Source organism: Lagenorhynchus albirostris, chromosome 6 (assembly GCF_949774975.1).
Source record: "Lagenorhynchus albirostris chromosome 6, mLagAlb1.1, whole genome shotgun sequence".
In the NCBI taxonomy this organism is placed as follows: domain Eukaryota; kingdom Metazoa; phylum Chordata; class Mammalia; order Artiodactyla; family Delphinidae; genus Lagenorhynchus; species Lagenorhynchus albirostris.
The window spans coordinates 28,257,807-28,276,982 of record NC_083100.1 but is presented as its reverse complement, the minus strand read 5'-3'; the positions used below and the strand labels follow the sequence as shown (position 1 = coordinate 28,276,982).

Sequence of the window (19,176 nt, the reverse complement as noted above, 5' to 3'; positions counted from 1 at the left end):
CTAACTTCCGCAGCCCAGCTCACAGTTGCCATTTGGCATTGATGATGTGAACATCTGATTAGTGTCTGTTTTCCCCAGGGGACTGCAAGTTCCATGAAGGCAGGGACAGGGACCACGTTTGCTTTCTCGCAGCACTGACTCGTCCAGGTGCACCTGAGTTTGGGGCATGTGGTCAGAAACTCAGCGCACAATAAATGGTAGAATGAATGGAAAAACGTGATTTTCAAAGGCATGTTCTCAGGAATAAGGCCCTGGAGGCATGAATGACCAAGGTAGGTTCCGGAACAGCAAGAAGACCACTGTAGCTGGGTTTCCTAATAGAGGGCAGCCATGGATCTGGAGAGGAAGCCATGGAACAAACCACACATAATCAAATACAACTATAAAAAGTTCAAGCACATGTTAAGAAATACACAGTTATGCACAAGCATGTATTTTTAAAACCGTAACCTCAGGCATTTGGGGATGGTCAGAGTCCATTTTCTCTGCAAGGGCTCTTTAAGTTTCAAAAAAGGATATAGAAAATTCTTCACCTACAGAAAGAATTTAGCGAAGTGAGGCCAACTGCACTATTTTGTAGATTTAAAAGCCAACATTTGTGGCTCCCCCAAATAGCATCTGAATGACATCATGATAAAGAGCTGCTCAGTGCAATCTTCCACTTTTAAAGTTTATTCATCAAAAATATTTAAAGGGGGAGGGACTAAGTGGACATAAATAGTTGTAGTCGAAAGAGGCTCACTTAAACCATGAAATACTATGAATTAGCTCCTCCCTAAAATGATAAAGCCAAGATTCAACTAAAAACGATTTACTGGACTTTTTGACAGTTTGGGAGGTAAACATGCTATACAACCAGATTTTTCACTGAATGTGTGTTTTTATGAGGATGAAAAGTTAGGGGACACAAGTACTAAATGAATAAACAGCTGGTTTAGATTAACTGTGTTTGTGAGAAACATAAATCAATTTTTAAAGTTCCATCTGCTATAATAATCTTTGATATAATAAACAGCCTCCCAGATAATTTAGAAAACATTCAGAGGTTTGCTTACCAAGTTTTGATATTTTTCTTTTGAGACTCTGCCCCCTACAGGAGATGAAGTATTCCTACCTGAGGTAGGAAACCGGTATTCCAGGCACGCTTACCCATAACCCACGTGTACCACAAAGCAACGGAGCGTAGCAGTTTCTGATGGAAGAGGGGGCACTGAAGTGAAATTAAAAATTTCTACTTGAGAGTCAGCCGCACTGTACAAATTAGGACTGACTTCTCCCCATGCCAAATGAGAAACCTACCTGTGCCCCATTAGAACCCCAAATCAAAGCATGAAGGTAAAAGCTGGGCAGCAAAGGAGTTTTAGACTACATTACCCCTGTCTCCTGGGTTCCCTATTACCACCCATCCCCACCCTATTCTCCAGCCAGCTATTCAGTGAGCACCTGATTCACACAGCAAAGGGCAGCATCCTAAAACACGGACCCTAAAGCAGCTGCCCCAAGTTCTATCCCAGCCCATCATGTGATCGTTTTCCTACTCTTTTCCCCTTAGCTTCCTTCTCCCTGTCTCTCCTACTCAACTTTCTATGCCTTTTTCCTGTTTTAATTTCTCCATCTGCTAGATGTGGTAGACCTGCTGAATGGTACCCTCTACCTGCATCTCTCCTTCCTCTAAGTGTCAGAAATGCTACTCAGGTGGTACAGAATGTGGGCAGGGCACACTCCAACAGGAAGCAAACTTAGGAGAGGAAGGTGAAGTAGGAGCCAACAAAAGGACCATCTTTTCTAACACCTGAGGCTTTTCTTGTCTCTTTTACTAGAAAGTTTCCCGGTTCATACTCTGGTCTCTACCTTGAAAATTAAGCTGAGCTGTTCTCCCTGATTCCAATAACAAAGCAGATTTGTTGCCCCTCTCAGCAGTCTAAAGCCACAGGAGTGTACCATAATTCCAGCATGTCCACAGAGTAAGCACTTATAAATTATTGTTGAATGGCGGAACTTTGAAATATAATACATGCACTAGTAAAATAAGACACTGAAATGTCAATAATTTCTAAAAACTGTGCTAAAACCAGCATCTCCTTAGTTCAAAAGCATTTTCCAAAAGTAGCTGGCTGACTTAACACAAGGTCACTCATGCCTGCACACATACGGCCCTCACCTAGTACAGCTTCTTTATCGGCTCGGGGTTGCTGGTCTCTCCCATCCCACCCTGCAAGTGTCTGCTTCCCAGTTACTGAGGCCCTCCAGACAGAGCAGGGATGACTTACTTAATCTCCCCTTTGGGTAAATTATTTTTCAGTAGTAAAGGCGATCATCATAACTAACTTAAATTCAAAGCTTCACTGTGCCACCACTATTTGGCTTTTCAATGCAGGAACAAGCACGAAATTGAAAATTTAGTCTTGACTGGTGGTGACTTCCCTGTTCATTTCTAAACAACATACTTAAATCTGATACACTTGAATTGAAATTTCCCAAATCAGGCTTCCAATTAAAGCTACCTTCATGGTAAATTTCTTGTGACAAATTGTGGGGTTTACTGAAATAACTTGATTTCATTTACAGGAGATATATAGACTTGGTTTAGTGCGGGTTGTTCTCTTTCTGGTTTACTGTCTGGGGGAAGGTGAGAGGAAGGGTGAGTAGGGGAGAGAAGCAGTTACAGGGTTTTAAGAACTAACAGATGACTGCCTTGGCCTCCACCTTGTATCTCACCCTCCACAGCAGTTCCAGTAGCCCCAGGCTTCCCCAGGATGAGGCACCGGCCCATCGTGACTCAGAGGTCATCTGCTGAATCATCTTAGCCCTGCTCTTAGCCACCTCCAGGTTTTCTGTCAAGGCTGACTTTCTGGATCCTACCTTAACAGGGTTTGACAAGGTCACGATCAATGACAGTTACTGACTACAGACATCTTCCTCGCCTAAGGAGCGCTAGTGGTCAGCTTTGGGCTTGAATGTCTCTTAGGAGACAATCTGTGACATTCCCAGCGACCTTTATTTAAGAAGGCTGAGGAAGTGTCATCACAGCAGACTCAGGAAGCCTAAATTCTAGCCTGGTAAGCTTCAGCCAAGTCATTCTGATTCAGTGGGTAGATCAGAGCTGCTTCTACTTACTTCACCAGCATGGCATGAAGACGGACAGATGGTTTAATATAGCAAACTCCTTAAAGGAGACATGCCTTTTAGACAAGAGGTAGCTAGGACTGGTCTCTTGAGGGGATTTTTACAGTGAATTCCAATTGTGGGATTCAGGATTATTCTTTAATGAGCTTTAGGCTGAAAATATGTTTCATACCTGCACATTTGAAACTCTGAGCAGTGAGTCCTCGTTCCAAAGACAAAGTCGTCAGGATGCTGAGGAAGCTGGTGGTCACAGACTGGCGTTTGTTCTTCCTGAGTTCATGCCCACCCATCTGATCCTTGGGTTTGGTCCTCAGCGTGACCTGCAGGTTTTGTTCTGAACTCCTTGCCGCATTGGCAGCCGTTTTCAGAGCCTCCATCCACTCCTGGGCCCTCTGCCGGGTCTCAGCACGGAGGCGGAGGACATCTTGGGGGAAAATGACTTGAAAGCAAGAGTCACAGTCATCCAGGTTGTCCATCTGGACGGCCAGACACACATCCACATTGTAGCTCAGCAGGGGATCCTCGTCCAGCTTGCCAGGCTGAAAAGCCATCAGGTAGGCCGGGCTCAGGACAAACGTAAATGCCTTCCAGTTGTTTTGGATGGTCAGCCTGTACAGCGTCCCCGATTTGAGGATGTTTTGGTACTCTTTGGGGCTATCCAAGACAGGGGATGGCACGAGCAGCTCACTGGATTTCTTCTGCAAACAACGATTCTGTGGACAGTCGACATGATGGCCGAGCCCCGGTGAGTCAGCCAGCTCCTCTGGCCGTCCCATGTAAGCAGGCGTGGCGGCGTGCACACCTTCCCAAAGCTTCTGCCCCCAGTCCAAAGCCTCCCATGGCGACTCTGCCTTTAGCTGCAGCTGAGTGTTGTCATACAGAACAGTATCCACCAGCCTGGCCTCGAGGTTGCCCAGAACAGATATGCTCTGGAAGTGTGACAGCTGATACGTTCCACAGAGGTTCTGATTCCCACTGCTGTCGAGGCTGTAGAAGTATAAGCTGTAGGGGGAGAGTTCCGCGTAACAGCTTTGCCAGTAACTGTCATGGTCCTTCCGAATCTCCAGGTAACCCTTTTTCAGAATGTTTGGGAATGCCTCCTTGTGTTCTAGAAAGAAAGGAAAAAAAAATAAAAGGAAGCAACATATTAATCCATTAATATGAATGAACAAATGAGATGAAAAGGCAGGTGCCAGAAACCAAACGGATCAGGGGTTGACATCCTTCTGGCTCAAGAGTAAGTACTGGGGAGTGGGGTGTTGGGGTTTCATGGTCAATGTGACATGCAGAAGTCCGTTCGGAAAACAGAAACACCGAATGACTGGGACTATGCCATGTGGGCCCATGAAACAACTGCGCTTTGCCAGGATTTCTTGTTTTCTAGATGACGTTCTACAGAGTACCAAGTACGAGAGAGAGAATGTTCCTCCTGCCACCTGACCTAACTCCCTGCTAATACTCATCTTTCTTTAGGTAGGTAAAGCCAGGAAGGGCCAGTGGAAAGACCAGAGCATGAAGTGCACTGCACTTCTCATAAACTCCTGTTTCTCAGATGCCCCCATCAGTCTTCAAGGCCAGGCCATGAGCCTTCTGGCTCATAACCAGTTCTCCAGCCACGCCTCAACTACTCACTTCTTAGATCTCTGCTTGGATAGCAGTTCCTCTCACCTCTGAGCCTGCTTATGCTGTTCCCTCTGCTTGCAATGCCCCTTTCTCACCACTTCCACCAGCTATGACACACTTACTCTTCACTCAGCCATCCTCTCTTCCAGAAAGGGAGTTTGTCCCAACTCTCCCAACCCCACTCCCTCGCCTGCACAGACACATCCCTCGGTCAGTATCAGGGATCCTTACTATATTATTCCTCTCTAATGGGCTCTCATCAGTTTATATAAAACTGTTTTATATAAAACAGTTTATAATTTTTAAATTATAAAAATAATTTATAATTTTTAAAGAAGTGTGTCTTCGCCACTGGTCTGTAAGCTCCACTGAGGACAGGGGCAAGGCCTGTCCTGTCATCCTTATATCACAGCACATAGTGTAATGCCTGGTACACAGTAGGTACTTAGTAAGTACTTGTTGAATTAGAGTAGAAATAAAGCTTCTACTATAATGTCCAGCATATAATAGGTATAATTCCCTTCCCTTCTCTTCCCCTATGTTTCACAAGTCCATCTGGTCATGTCATCTTTAATCAATGACTACCTGCAACAGATACAAATTTCATACTTTAATAAAAGGAGACTGTCACTTGGGAGATGTCCTGATACTTTCAACAGGCATGAAAATGAGGGAGCTCTCCTCCCTGGTACAGCTTTTCGTTTCTGAGATGTTTCTCAATCTTTTTGCTGACACACGTCGGAGACAGTCATACACTAATTGAGTCACTCCCTGAAGAAGAGAAATCACATTCCCAAAGGGTATGATTTCTGATCTTGGCTGGAGAAAAAAAAAAAAAAAAGAGTAACACAGATCTAGATCTTCAAATAGCAAAAACCAAAAGAGAAAATGAGAGAAATGCAGCAGAGAAAAGCCAGTTTTACCTGCTTTACATCTCTGCTCCTGACATTCATCAGTATTTCTGTGGTAATTCAAAAGCCATTAATTTCTTGCAACCCACACTAATCCCTTTGCAGAGAGAGATAATGGATGCCTATTCTCCGTTTTCTTTTCTGATAATGCAGTAAGAGAGGCAGTGCCGTTAGAGACACTGATGCCACCTCTCCTCCTCTCATTTCCATCAGGTGCCGATGACAGTTCAACCTTTTCCATAATAAGACCCATAACCTCGCATCCCTCCATCCCCATCCCTCCTGTGACCTAACAGCTCAGGCATGTATCCCCGAATAAAATAAAAACCCTCTCTCTTGCTTTTAGCTAGGAATTTTCCTCTCCTTTTCTTTCCTCCCTGAGAGCTTTTTACAACAGCTTCCACGAATTAGAAATTCTAACTATAATTGGACCCAAGCCAGAAGCAAACCTCACTGCTTTCTGACTGTATAAGCTAGGGTGTCAGATGCCAGCTTGGGTGGACTGAATAGAAGTCTAACAGGGAGTCTCAAAAGTTCCCCCACCTTCTTGCTGCAAAATAAGGTAAAGAATGCACTGTGTTTCAATATCTTCTCCCCACCTCGGCTCAGCCCTCTCTAAATAGGTATGTTAAATTGAGATAGAAAAGAGGGGTGTTAATCATAGGAAATGGCCCATCCTTATAGGCTGCAGTTTGTAGTGTAATTTCTTGGAAAAGAAGAGAACAGATGTGATCAGGAAACTATTCTCAGCATGTATTCCTTTCTGGAGGGCCTGTTTATTTCAAACCTTATTAATATGTTGTGTGTGAAGTATTAATTATCTGACTGTAGAGGGCTGGAGAACTACCATTTCTCTTTAATCTCTAGCTGCTACTTTCTACTGAATCTGAAGCTTATTTTGAATATTTTTGCTATTGACAAATCAGAAGTTATATACTTAAATCTAAGCTTTCGTTAATTTACTATAGTTCAACTTTTGTTTCCCCGGACCATATCATTTCATCACATACATTCTTCTAAAGTGTTCCATTTCACGAATGAACAATATGACCTCTGTCTTAATTAATATCATAAATGGTTCAGGTAGAACAGCTGACAAAGATTATCGCCATTTCCCCAATGAAAATAGAGAAAGGTGATCAAAATGAATCACTGTGTCTGTAAATTTCATACTGAAACCATAAGAGAGTAATTCCCTTGTGAAAAACAGCAAGAAGCAAAAACAAAAACATAAACAAAAAGAACTTGAGAACTCTTTGCTTCCCCACTGCTTTCCACTGTGGCTAGTTACAAAGACCTGGGTCAGTTCCTCCTCAACAAAGACCCCTTTTCCTTCTCCCCCTGGTCCCACAGTACCCAGCGCAGTGGCTTAAGGACAAAAATTGCTACTGATTGACGAGGAAGAGGGGATTTTTCCCCCTCATGAACCTCATTCATTTCTGTACTGCCAACCCACTGAAGAGTTCCTCTTTTGCCATTATTTCCTCTTTCTGTTCTCAAAAAAGTTCCCATTCTCAGGCCACTATCTTAATCAAGATCTTAAATGGGCTCCCATTTCAAGTCCTCCCCCCGCACCCCACCATGTCACACTCAGTTACCGGGGTAACCTTTCTGGATCACTCATAACCTTTCCCATGCCCTCCCCATCAGCCCAAAACCCTGCACAAGTTTCCTGGTGCTACACAATAAAGTCCAAACTCCTTAGACCGGCCTTAACACATTTTCTCATGGAAAATTTCAAACACAGTTAAAGGCATGGAGAAGAGTAAAATGGACACCTGTGGGCTCACCCCTTAGCTTAAAAGTCATCAGGTTTCCACTATTCTTGTTTCCTCTTTCCCACTCCTCTCCAACTCTTGCTTTTTATTGTTTTTTGTTTGTTTGTTTGTTTTTGCTGGAATACTTGAAAGCAAACTGCAGACATTTTATCATTTCTACTGTAAATATTTCAGGCTCTATTTCTAACAGATAAGAATATATATATATATATATATATATATATATATATATATATATATATATACACACACACCAGTTTCACACCCAAAACATGAATAATTCCTTATCCAATACCCAGTCTGTATCTCATTTCCCCAGATTCTCTCAAAAAATTTCTTTATACAGATGCTTTGCTCGATTTAGGTCCACACCTTGATTTGGCTGGTAGGTCTTTTAAACCTCTTTAAATCTATAACAGTTCCCTCTTTCTCCTTTTTTTTCTCATGCCATGTATTTATTGAAGAAATTCATTCCTTTGTCCTGTAGAATTTCTCACATTCTGGATTTGGCTGAGTGTATCCTCACGGTATCACTCAAATGCTCCTGTTTCCCAGGTTTTCCATCAACTGCTATTTACTTATTTTATTATTTTTTTTAAAAATATTTACCTATTTATTTGGTTGACTGAGTCTTAGTAGTGGCAGGCAGGCTCCTTAGTTGCAGCTCGCCAGCTTCTCAGCTGCGGCATGTATGTGGGATCTAGTCCTCTGACCAGGGATAAAACCCAGGCCCCCTGCATTGGGAGCAGAGTCAACCACTGTGCCACCAGGGAAGTCCCTCATCTGCTATTTAGATCTCAAGATCCAGTTAGGTGTTTTTTTTGTGGGTTTTTTTGTGCAAGAATATGTTACAGGTGGTTGTCCTACTTGCAGGGATATGGAGATTGATTTGGAGGTTCAGATGAGGTTAGCCTGACCCCTCCGTTTTGAGTTTCCCAGGGACCTTTCACACTGCAGCCACTCTCTTCCATTCCCCACACTCCAGCCAGGGGACTTGCTGTGGCTTCCATTACTGGCCCCTCCCGACCTTCAGGCATTTTCTCTCACTGTTCTCCCTGCCTAGATTTCCCTGCATCTCTGCTTGTCCATGTTTTCATCATACGTGAGAGCTAGTATAAAATCTCACCTTTTCCTGAAGCCTTTCTTTGTCCCCTCTAGTTGAACACAGCTGTCCTCCTCTGAAGCCCCATGGCTCTATGGCTACACCACCCTGATGACTCATATTTCAGATACTATTTCACACTCATCAAATATGTACTAAGTTATATAATAAAAGTATTCCAAGAAAATCAATAAGAAATGATTTTAAAAAGTTTCTGCCTCCACATCCCGGCACCCACAATCCTTCTGCCAGACTGTAGAGCGTTTGATAGGAAGCCTTTAGACAGTATACATATGTAATAATAATATTATAGATAATAATTGGGCATGTTCACATATATTAGCATATGTAATTAAAATGTGCTTCTATTTGGGTTACTTTATGCAATTCTGTTTTTTTAAAAACCAGCATGTCCCAGATCACAATAAATGAAACATTTAGGTAAACGTTTAATTTACCAAGAAAGTCTGAACTGCCTGAGTCAACACCATGAATGATGTCATAAGAATAGGACTTCAAAGATCAGACAATAGTTTAAAATGAAAGATAAAGAGCAACGTTTTAACATTTTCAAAGAACTCAAAAGCGTATGTGGTGTCAGTATTCCAAATCAAAATTATCTAGGCAAATTTAAAGCAAACATTTAAGTTCTTATAAATGTGAAAGGAAGCCGAAGTAGAGAGTGAATGGAGTACCATGATGCTACGGAATCACATTCTGTCCTAGACAAGCCCAAAAGGACTGCCCCTCAAAGTTCAACAGATTTACTACATTTCCTTTGCCCTTCATCATCTTTCTTTTCAGTTTCTCTACAGGTTATCTAGGCTATTGTTAGCTAAAAGGATAGATGATTTTAAGATCTGAAAGCCTAGGAAACAGGATTTACAAGTACACATGGGCTCAAAACTAAGGGAGCAAAGCAATTTGACACACATTTACTGAGTACCAACTATGTGCAAAGTAGAACACTAAGCTTTACTGGAGACCCAAAGATGACAGACGTCCTCAAGATGCTTACAACTCAGTTTTGGCAAATGACTCTAATAGGAGGCTTCCAGGTCAATGATAAAGGAGGAACCATAGCACCACTTCAGAACAAAGACATTTCTATGATTTGGCTCTTCTTCATGAATGGCCAGTGCCAATTACCTGTACTCAACCGCTACTGTCTCTTGACTTCCAGATCCCATCCCCAGCCTCCCAGACTACAGTGCCACTTGGTTCAACCTCACCTCACAGCTCTGACCCAGGTGCTGCCAGCACTACATGACAGCCTAGAGCATGGGAGAATGTGACTAGACTCCCGCAGATACAGACAACCTGAGAACCGTCTGTCTACTCACTGGCCAGCCCCACTTCCTCCTCCAAGACTGCACGCTTCTCTGGGGTTAGTTACAACCTCTAGGCTTCAGGACTCAGCCCTAGTCCTCCACTCCAATTTCTGGACTTCCCCTCTTACTGAATGGCCTGCTCTTAGCTCCACGCACCCTCGGAGTAATAGCCCCTTCTGGCACTGTCTGACGCAGAGACAGGAGGCAACTTTCACTGACTGCTACTGACTGCCTGGAACCCTGTACTGAGAAAGATGCTGAGGCCACATCCAGACTCAGTGGGGAAAAAGCACCATGATGTCACTGAGGTGGGGAAAGATACATGTTATGTATTTGCCATCTGGTTTTAGGATCTTTACAAACATAGGTCCTCCCCCTCCTCGATTCCAGAGACCTAATTCTCTCTTCCACAACAGTAACATCCTAGACCTCTTAGACCTCTTCATCACAAAGTATTTTCCAACTTCCAATGCAGTACTCCTTCATTCTTCTCACTCCTCCACCTCCCCTACCTTCCATTCCATCCTTATAAGGACCTTTAAACATGAAGCCCTTCTACCTCACCCCTTAAAGTCTCTTCCTTGTTTCACTGGACTCCCTCCTCTAGACTCTGTAGTCAATAGTTAAAACTTGTTTGCTCAGACTTCCCAGATTTAAGCACCAACTCTGGATCGTTACCATCGTCTATTTAAGACCAGCATGCTCGAGGAAGACTCAGAAGTATTAACACAGGTATGTTAGTTCATTTCAACTGCTATAACAAAATACCATAATCTGGGTACCTTGTAAACAACAGAAATTTATTTCTCACAGCTCTGGAGGCTGGAAGTCTGAGACCAAAGTACCAGCTTTGGTACTGGTGAGATAAAGCTTCCTGGTTGATAAAAGGCCATCTTTTTGCTATAACTTCGCATGGCGGAAGGGGCTAGGGAGCTCTGTAGGGTCTCTTTTATAAAAGAGACTAATCCCATTCTTGAGGGCCCCACCCTCATGACCTGAGCACCCCCAAAGCCTCCTCTTAATTCCATCACTTCAGGGGTCAGAAGTTTAACATATGAATTTTGCGGGGGGACACAAATATTCAGACTGGAGCACCGGTCAAACATAGATTCATGTTGCTCAACATCTTTTATAGCTTTAATCCTGACAATTCATTCTTTTATTCATCTCATGGATCCCAAACACAATCCAAGAACAATTTTCCCACATCTTCTTTAGTCTTTTCAAACTGCAAATTCCACCATCTCTTTGTGTACCATAGGGAGCTCCTTTACATATACTATACTCGGCTTCACTTCAACATTACACTAACCAATATCCTATACAAGTAAGACAGAGCACAGTGGTTAAGACCACATGTGCTAGAGCCAACTGGCTTTAGTTTAAATCATAACTCTGACCTTACTGGCTGGGTAACCCTGGACCAATTACTTAACCCAAGTCTCAGTTTTATCATCTTTAAAACGGGCTATATTAGCACCTACCTCATTGTACTATTGTGAGGAAGAAATGAGTAACTCTCAGAACGATGCCTGACACATCTTAAGTATTCAATAGATGTTTCCTAATTTAGCTTCTGGTCTCAAAAGAAGCAGCTTCTTGCCTCCTTGTTAAAGCTAACCCTTCCACCTTCACTCTGTACCTAATTCTTTCCCTCTTCTTCAGAATCTCTTCCTCTATAACATCTGAAAATTACCTCTCTATGGATCTCTTTTCCTCTTGTCTTCTAATATCCTAAGGTTTGTTTTGTCTATTCAAAATTATTCACTTGAACCTACGTCTTCTATGGCTCAATCTGTCTCCTTCCTTCAGATTCCAGATTCTTCTAATGGCTCTACTTTCTGTCCTGCACAATCTGGCCTCTGATTGTTGCTGACCTCCCCTCACATCATCTCACATTTCTTCTCTCACTCCAGCCAAAAGCCTCTCATGGGTTTTGAACAAGCCGAGCACTTTCTGGCCTCAAGGACTCTGAAGCTGCTGTATCCTAGGTTTGGGACATCTGCCCCCAGCTCCACTGATGTATTCAACTCCCTCAGCTTTTCACCTCAAAGGTGCCATCCTCAGTGAGGCCTTCATCCCTCAGCACCTCAGTTAAAGGGCCCCCCTCAGTCCCTCTCTATCTTACAACATTGTTTTATTTCGTTCAAAGAACTGCTCCTTGAAGACAGAGACCTGAATGTCTCTCTCCCTTCGTATTCCCAGTGGCTGGCTCTATAAGTATTTGTCGAACGTATGCACCAAGGACTAAGCTAGAATCGTGGAAACACCAGGTGAATCAGACAGACCCTGTCAACAGTTTACAGCCCAGTGACAGCCCTCCTTTCTCTCTTCACAAGTCCCACTTTCTCTTTTACCACAGTCGCCCTCATTTGAGTCCCCATCACCTCACATCATGATGACCGCAGAGCCTTCTCATTTCCATCCCTTCAATTCTTTCCATCTACCAATCCACCCCACGTACTGTTAGGGCCTGAGGGGTCCCAATAAATAGCATCACTTTTTTTCACCCAAGTTCTAAACCAACTGAGATTGACAGAGGGTAGTCAGACGCATAGAAATCAAAACATGAGCCAGCTGGAGGACACAGCTTAGGTGTGTAGCACCCCAGAATTCCACAGACTCACCAGTGAGTCACCCGCAGCACTGGATCAGCACAGGCTCCCCTCCCAGGGACCACCCATGAAAGGCTGGTGGGTGGTGGAGCAGGCCTAGAGGAGCGGACCAGAATCAGTGCTTCCTGTAGAGGCTGAGTTACACATGCCTGGTTCCTCTCCTAAAGTTGCCCATAAGTTACTCCTCCCCAGGGGTGGAGTGTGCAAAGGGAGGGAGAGAGGCCAAGGGGGCCATTCTAACTGATGAATCTTTACATGGACACAAAAGCTATAGGGAAGGAGATTCCCTGCAACCCACCCCCCACTACCCTTGGCCACTGCCAGCTTCCAGACTTTCTGTAAATTATCCTTTTAATCTTGACTCTCAAGAAATTTTCAAGTGCTTCTTGCCAAACATATCCTGTTAATTCTCTCTGTCTGGCTTTGAAGGTCCTCCATAATCTCAGCCCACTGCTCTACAAAATGTAGTCCTGTTCTGGCTTAGCCTCTGACCACCCCACACAAAGCCTGTGTTCATCTCCACCTCGGCTGTGTGCTCAACCCTCAGTGCTCAGCTGGAACATCCTTTCCTCAGTGAAGACTTCTCTGACATTCTAGACCACAATCAAGTCTCTTTTCTTTACATTTCTGGTTAATAAAACCGTTTTCCAAGTCTATTTGTTTCATGTTATTATTCAACTGTGTTTAAGCCAGAGACTAGGGGGAAATTAACCAAATTTAGGTCCTTGTTCTCATTAGAGGGCATGAGGGAAGTGAAATTAACAGTATGCACATCAATCATGACACTGCCACAAATGTCCATAGCAAAGAACATGAAGAGAATGATGCTACAGGAACCAAAGAGGGGCTGTGTTTTGTACATTTTCAATATGGTATATAAGCCCTCACACAGTGCTGGCCACAGTAGTGCTCATAGGTATTTGTTAACTTATTCTGGTAGAAGTGAACTAGGCTCAAGTGATATCTCTTCTGTGAGTTACTTTGGAGATCTTTCTTTATGGGTAAAAGAGAATATCCCATGTGTTTTCCCTTCATTAACCTAGGGGAAAAGACATATCTGTGCAGGCTCTAGAAGAAAGAGATCCATAACATATCTAGCTATGTATTAGCTAGACACACCAGCTGGGGATCTTTTCCATCTAAGTCCTTTGTGCTATGAGCAACAGTGATAGTGCATAAGTCAACACAGACCTGGTCCATTTCACTTCTCAAGTGTGAACCTGACCAGGAGATCACAGACCCAACCTCTTAAATTCAGAGGTTTTCTGCCTTCTGTGACAAGGGTAATTTCTAGTGCTTATAGAACTTGTTGACCCAGAAAACATTTCCAAACATCAACTTTCAAATGATGCTCACTCTTGGCCATCGTGAGCTTCTCATTCTGTTTCGTTAATCTATACGAATTAAGTATAAGAGAATCTCTCATACTTAGGCCACCAGATTTTAAGATAAGTGGCATTCCATTGCTATATCTTTGGGTAACACAGAATCATAGAAACTTAGAGGCAGAAGGGACTAGAAATCTCTTCAGCCCAGCCCTATCTGAAGTAGAACCTGTCAGGGGCCTCCAGCCTATCAACTGTCTCCCCCTTATTTACCAACGGAACCCTAATTTTGTTCAGTTGTGGAGATGGCCTCTCCCCTGCCCCACAAAAAGAATCATGATTTGTTTAACCCAATCAGTAACCACATTTTCCTTTGCCAGAGATTGCTTTAGGGGAAGGCACGCAACCCAGTTCTGGCTGCAGACGAGGTGCTTTTCGGGTCCTCTGGGAAGAGACCCAGAAGAAGTGCCCTGCTTTCCCTTCCTGACTTTGGCGGCCGACATATATCCTTGGGACTGCTGTAGCCATCTTGCATAACTGAGGGAGAGAAGAGACACTACCAATATACTGAGGATAGCAGAGGAAAAAGATGAAAAGTACCTGGATCTTGATGACCCTGGGGCCACCAGAGGTAGGTGTCCTTAAGTGTTCACTGCATACAGTGTTTGATATTCACTAAGTGTCCAATAGCTATCTGTTAGATACGTGAAAAAATAAGATGATAAATGGCCTCACTGTTTATGTCACTTTCAGCTGAGTTTCTATTACTTGCTTCTAAACACATTCTAACTGATTTAACAGATTTGGAAAGAGGTTCCAGGAAACAAAGTGACTTGGCCAAGGTTATACCACAGAGTGTGCAAGTTGAGAGTGGAACTCCAACCTCCAGACTTTCAATCTAGATGACACTGTGCTTTATCTGTGGTGGAGGGGATGAGGCCTAAGCTTCCTCAGACCTGAGAGGCAGCATTAGAGCGTGGTTAGGTGTGGCCTCCAGAATGGGCCTGGCTTGGGGTCCTAGCTCCACCACATACTAGCCAGGTGGCCTTGGGTGAGGTTACCTTCTCTAAGGCTTGGCTTCTTCCTTGGTAAAATCAGCAAAATAGTAATCTCTTAGTCTAACATATTAAACTATTATTAATATTAAATAAGATAATGGATGAATATTTCTTAGCACAGGTCTGGGCATAAAGTTAACTCTCATTAAGTGATAGCTCTTATTGACAGTATTAATACTAATAAGATTCATTCAACTTGACTGACGCTTTAGGTAAGGAAAAATGAAAGAAAGGCCATTTTCATTCTGGAAACAAACAAATAAAACAGTGCTGTCCTGATTTTCCAAGCACCAATACATAGAGTCCAACCAAACACCTTGCATATGCTCATACCTGATATGATAGAAAGTTGTCTACAATACAATTCATTTTATCAAAGAACTGCCAACCTAGTGTGGGAGATGAATGTACAAGCAATTACCTATAATGTGCGGCAGAATAAAATGTGCTATGGAAACATAAAATAAGAGAAAAAAAATAATTTTAATTTAAAAGAAACACAAGAAACAGAGAACAAACCAGTGGTTATCAGAGGGGAAAGGGGTCAGAGGAGGAGCAAGATAGGTGAATTAGAAGGATTAGGAGGTACGAACTACCACGTATAAAATAAATAAGTTACAAGAATGTGATGCATGGTACAGGAGATACAGCCAATGTTTTATGATAACTTTATGCAGAGTATAATCTATAAAAATAGAAAATAGGTATGTTGTGTACCTCAAGTTAATATAATATTGTAAGTTACTTATACTTCAATTTTTTTTTTTAATGGAAAAATATGGAAAGGTCTTAGGGATGATGTGGCATTTGAACTGGTCCTTGAAAGAAAATGGAGGATTCTGAAAAGTGAAGAAGACAGAGAAGGTATTGTGGGTGAAGAGACACCACGAGCAAAGTCCCAGGACCTTGAATGCATACGGCACATTCAAAACTAGCACACAGATGGGGTGAAGAAAGGTGCAGGTGATAAGCTTGGAAAGATGGGAAAGATGCTTTAAAAAATTTACACTTGATTTTGTAAACAATGGGGAACCATGATTCATTTTTGAGAACAGAGTAGCACGAAAAGATCTGTGTTTTAAGAAAGTAACTCTAGCAGTTTGTGAAATTAGTAACTATAGTTCTCCTTAGCCAAGAAAGATAAAATACATTAACAGAACAACCGCATAAAAATGCCAGACATTTCATTTTCAGAGTTCCCATATACATTTGTTAGGAATCAGGATGCGGGTTGGCAATGAGGCATGTTGGGTTTCCGAAAAATATAACCAATGGAAACTATACAACCATATAAAATCAACTTTCTGTGACCTATTTTAGCAACTTCTTTGCACTGACTAATCTTGCTGAAGAGTGAATCATAAATTCAGCAGAGCCCATGTCCTGGTGACCTCACTTGTTCTAAGCCCGTAGGAATATTCCCACCTCTACTGGCTCCAAGTCTTTTGAGAAACATCATAATTGAAAAAGCAGTCATTTTAGTATAAGTCCCAAATTTGGCTTTCTTTTTCTTTTTTTTCTCTAGTGAAAGATGGGGAAAAAGGGAATCAAAACAGAGTAACATAGAACTCCAGATAAAGAAACCATACTGCCATGGTTTTTCTAGCCCTACAGAAAAACTCTGCTTGAGACCTTCTCCTAAAGTACTCAGCACAAGAAAAACAGGCAGAGGGATGGTACCAGGTCACCAGAGAGTGAAACCGACTGAAACAAAAGCCCAACTGACCACTGCCCTTGCCAAGCAGATGAAAATGTGAACACAGGGAGGGAAAAGTCAGTCAGATTCGGGCAGTCTGCTGAGTTTCAGAGCTCCATAGCTAATGCCAAGGAGTTCTTCTAAAACTTTTTTATTTGAGAAATTGCAACAGCAGTTCATCCAGAAGTAGAGTCACAAGGCACATGGAAATCCTTCTGTGTTACCTAATTTCAACCACACATATATTCGCATCATGACCTTCCATTACCTCTCTGACTATAGTAATTGGCTCCCACACAACCGTAAGTCAAGGTCAGTTCAACAACATCCTAGAATAATATCATTTTAGAGTTGGGAAAGATTATAGAGATAATTTAACCTGCTTCACGAGTTTACAAACCAAAGGCAGTAGACAAGTGATTCTTCCAAACCTACATGGTGAGTTAGGGGTAGAGCTACGATACAATGTTTGCAAGTCCTTGCTGAGTGTTCTCTCCATATAGCCTCACCTTTCTCTACCGTGTGTATATACTTAGAGGGATGAAAGAGAGAGAGAGAGAGAGAGTGTGTGTATATAGCTATTTTTCATATTGATAACATATCTAGTGTCCACACGTTCTTATGGCGTTTTATGTTCTTACGTTAATATATGTTTATATTTGGATTGTAATTCTATGGTGTTAGGACCCCGTCTTTTTTATCCCACGGGAAATTCCCTGCTGCCTCTGGCTGTATCATTACTTAGTGAACAAGAACAGGGTAACAGCGGTGCAAAGGGGGAAAGGGTTAACACAGATACTAGTCAGGAGCATGTCTGTACAGAATGAAGATTAGGACCAAAAAGGAGCCATTCTGGTTGCGGGATCAGGGTCCTCCCTCAGGGCTAGTTCCCAGTCACACCTCGCTACAGCTGCCTAGGGCATGGCAGACCCTGGGATGGCAGAAGCAAGGGAGCTGGTGCTGAGGAAGCTTCGGTCTCCACCACCTACCTTGAGGTTCTCTAGAAATAGCTGCCTTTGAAATGAGGTGATGACTGTGTTATTTAATGGATGGGTACATCCTTTCATAACGTATACATATATCAAATCATCATGATGTACGCCTAAAATGTCGTACAATTTTGTCAATTATACTTCAATAAAGCTGAAAAAAAGAACTGCTGTTGCCATCTCACCTTAGATCTATTCCTTCCCCATCAGTTTATGACCTAACCCTTTTGCTATGACTATTCTATCCTCAGGTAATGCAGGTAGTCTTAACTACATTGGATTCAAGCTATACTCCATCCACCTAGTAGGACCCACTTGCAGTACCCTAGCACTTAGCATAGTCTGTTTTCCTGAGGCAATGACATCTCTAGAATGCATTCACAGGCTTCTGAGTAAGACTGAAAAAGGAAGCCAAAGATGGGGCAAAACTCTGAAGCCTTCTTTCCGTGGTCACAAACCCAGAGGGGTCGGTTCACTTATGCTTTTCTGTATGGATAACATTCAAGAGTGTCAAAGGCAAAGTTACAGTCTTCCTTTTGCAGATTCGTTGGTTCTCTAAAGGACTCTGACCAGCTCTGCACTGTTCATGTAGTAAATGTGTTAAAGGCAGGAAACAATCCTTGCTTAGCCAGACTGCTTGGGTGGGTCTCAGTTTTCCTAACCAGTGATTCCCTGAGGGAGTAATTTTAGTTGATGAACATTATCACCCAGATCTGTTTCCTCCACATCACTTCCTACCCTTTACTCCCACAGGGACTGATTGCCAACAAGCCTTCTCTAGTGGAGGGTTCCGGAGACTGAGAACTACTGGCTTCCAAAGTAGGGGTCCAGCTCCAGCTTAGGGGTTAAGAGCATGGAGTCTGAAGAAAGAGTGCCCGGGTCCAAATCGAGGATCCACTTGTTACTAGCTGGGGGACTGTAAGCACGTTACTTAAGCTCTCTGTACCTCAGTGGTCTCATCCTTAAAAAGGGCTCAATAAAAATACCTATATCACAGGAGTGTTATATGAATTAAATAAGCTGCTATCTGCACAGCACTGAAAATAGTGAACAAAGTAAGTGTTTGCTGCTGTTATTGTTATTTTTTCCCTTCTCTTTCCACCTGGGCTCTCTCACTTACCCTGAGGATGAACACACCAGGTGCTCGGATGTTGGCTTTGATAGTAACAAGTAGGCTGTTAATCTCTTTGATGTATTCTGCTCTCATAGATACCAAAAACCTAGGAAAGAAGTGATCTTCAAATCCAAAGCAATAGCCTTCTGTAAAGAAACACTATGAGGGAACGGGAAAAAGTTGAGGAGTGATGTAAAAAATTACCTCACGTGACTGCCAACTTCAGAAAGACTGAAGGGCGCACCACAATTATCTCCCCAGGCTTTGTGCTCACCAAACAGCAGTCAGATTCCTCTACAAAGGGTAATCGTAACCATGCCTGTGTGACCCTGGCATCTGAGATGGTGTCTGGAGACTCCTCCAAGGCCAGGGCACCATTCTTCCAACACCAGGGGCTACTTTACAAGCCGTATCTGTTTGATTCTCTCTTATCACAAGGATAGTGCACAGCAGCCTTTGAGATGAAAGCAAATCTTCATTTCCTGCTGCTAAAGAACTTCACAGAGAG

At 42.8% G+C, this 19,176-nt stretch overlaps 1 protein-coding gene across 4 annotated transcripts in view; it reads right to left on the bottom strand.

Annotated features, from left to right (window-relative positions):
- Nucleotides 1-19,176, bottom strand: part of PLEKHM3 (pleckstrin homology domain containing M3) — a 182,424-nt gene that overhangs the window by 134,875 nt on the left and 28,373 nt on the right. For all 4 annotated transcript variants that reach the window (XM_060152202.1, XM_060152204.1, XM_060152203.1 and 1 more), the window contains exon 3: nt 3,299-4,234. In XM_060152202.1, coding sequence (XP_060008185.1) covers nt 3,299-4,234 — 936 coding nt within the window. The remainder of the gene's footprint in view (nt 1-3,298; nt 4,235-19,176) is intronic.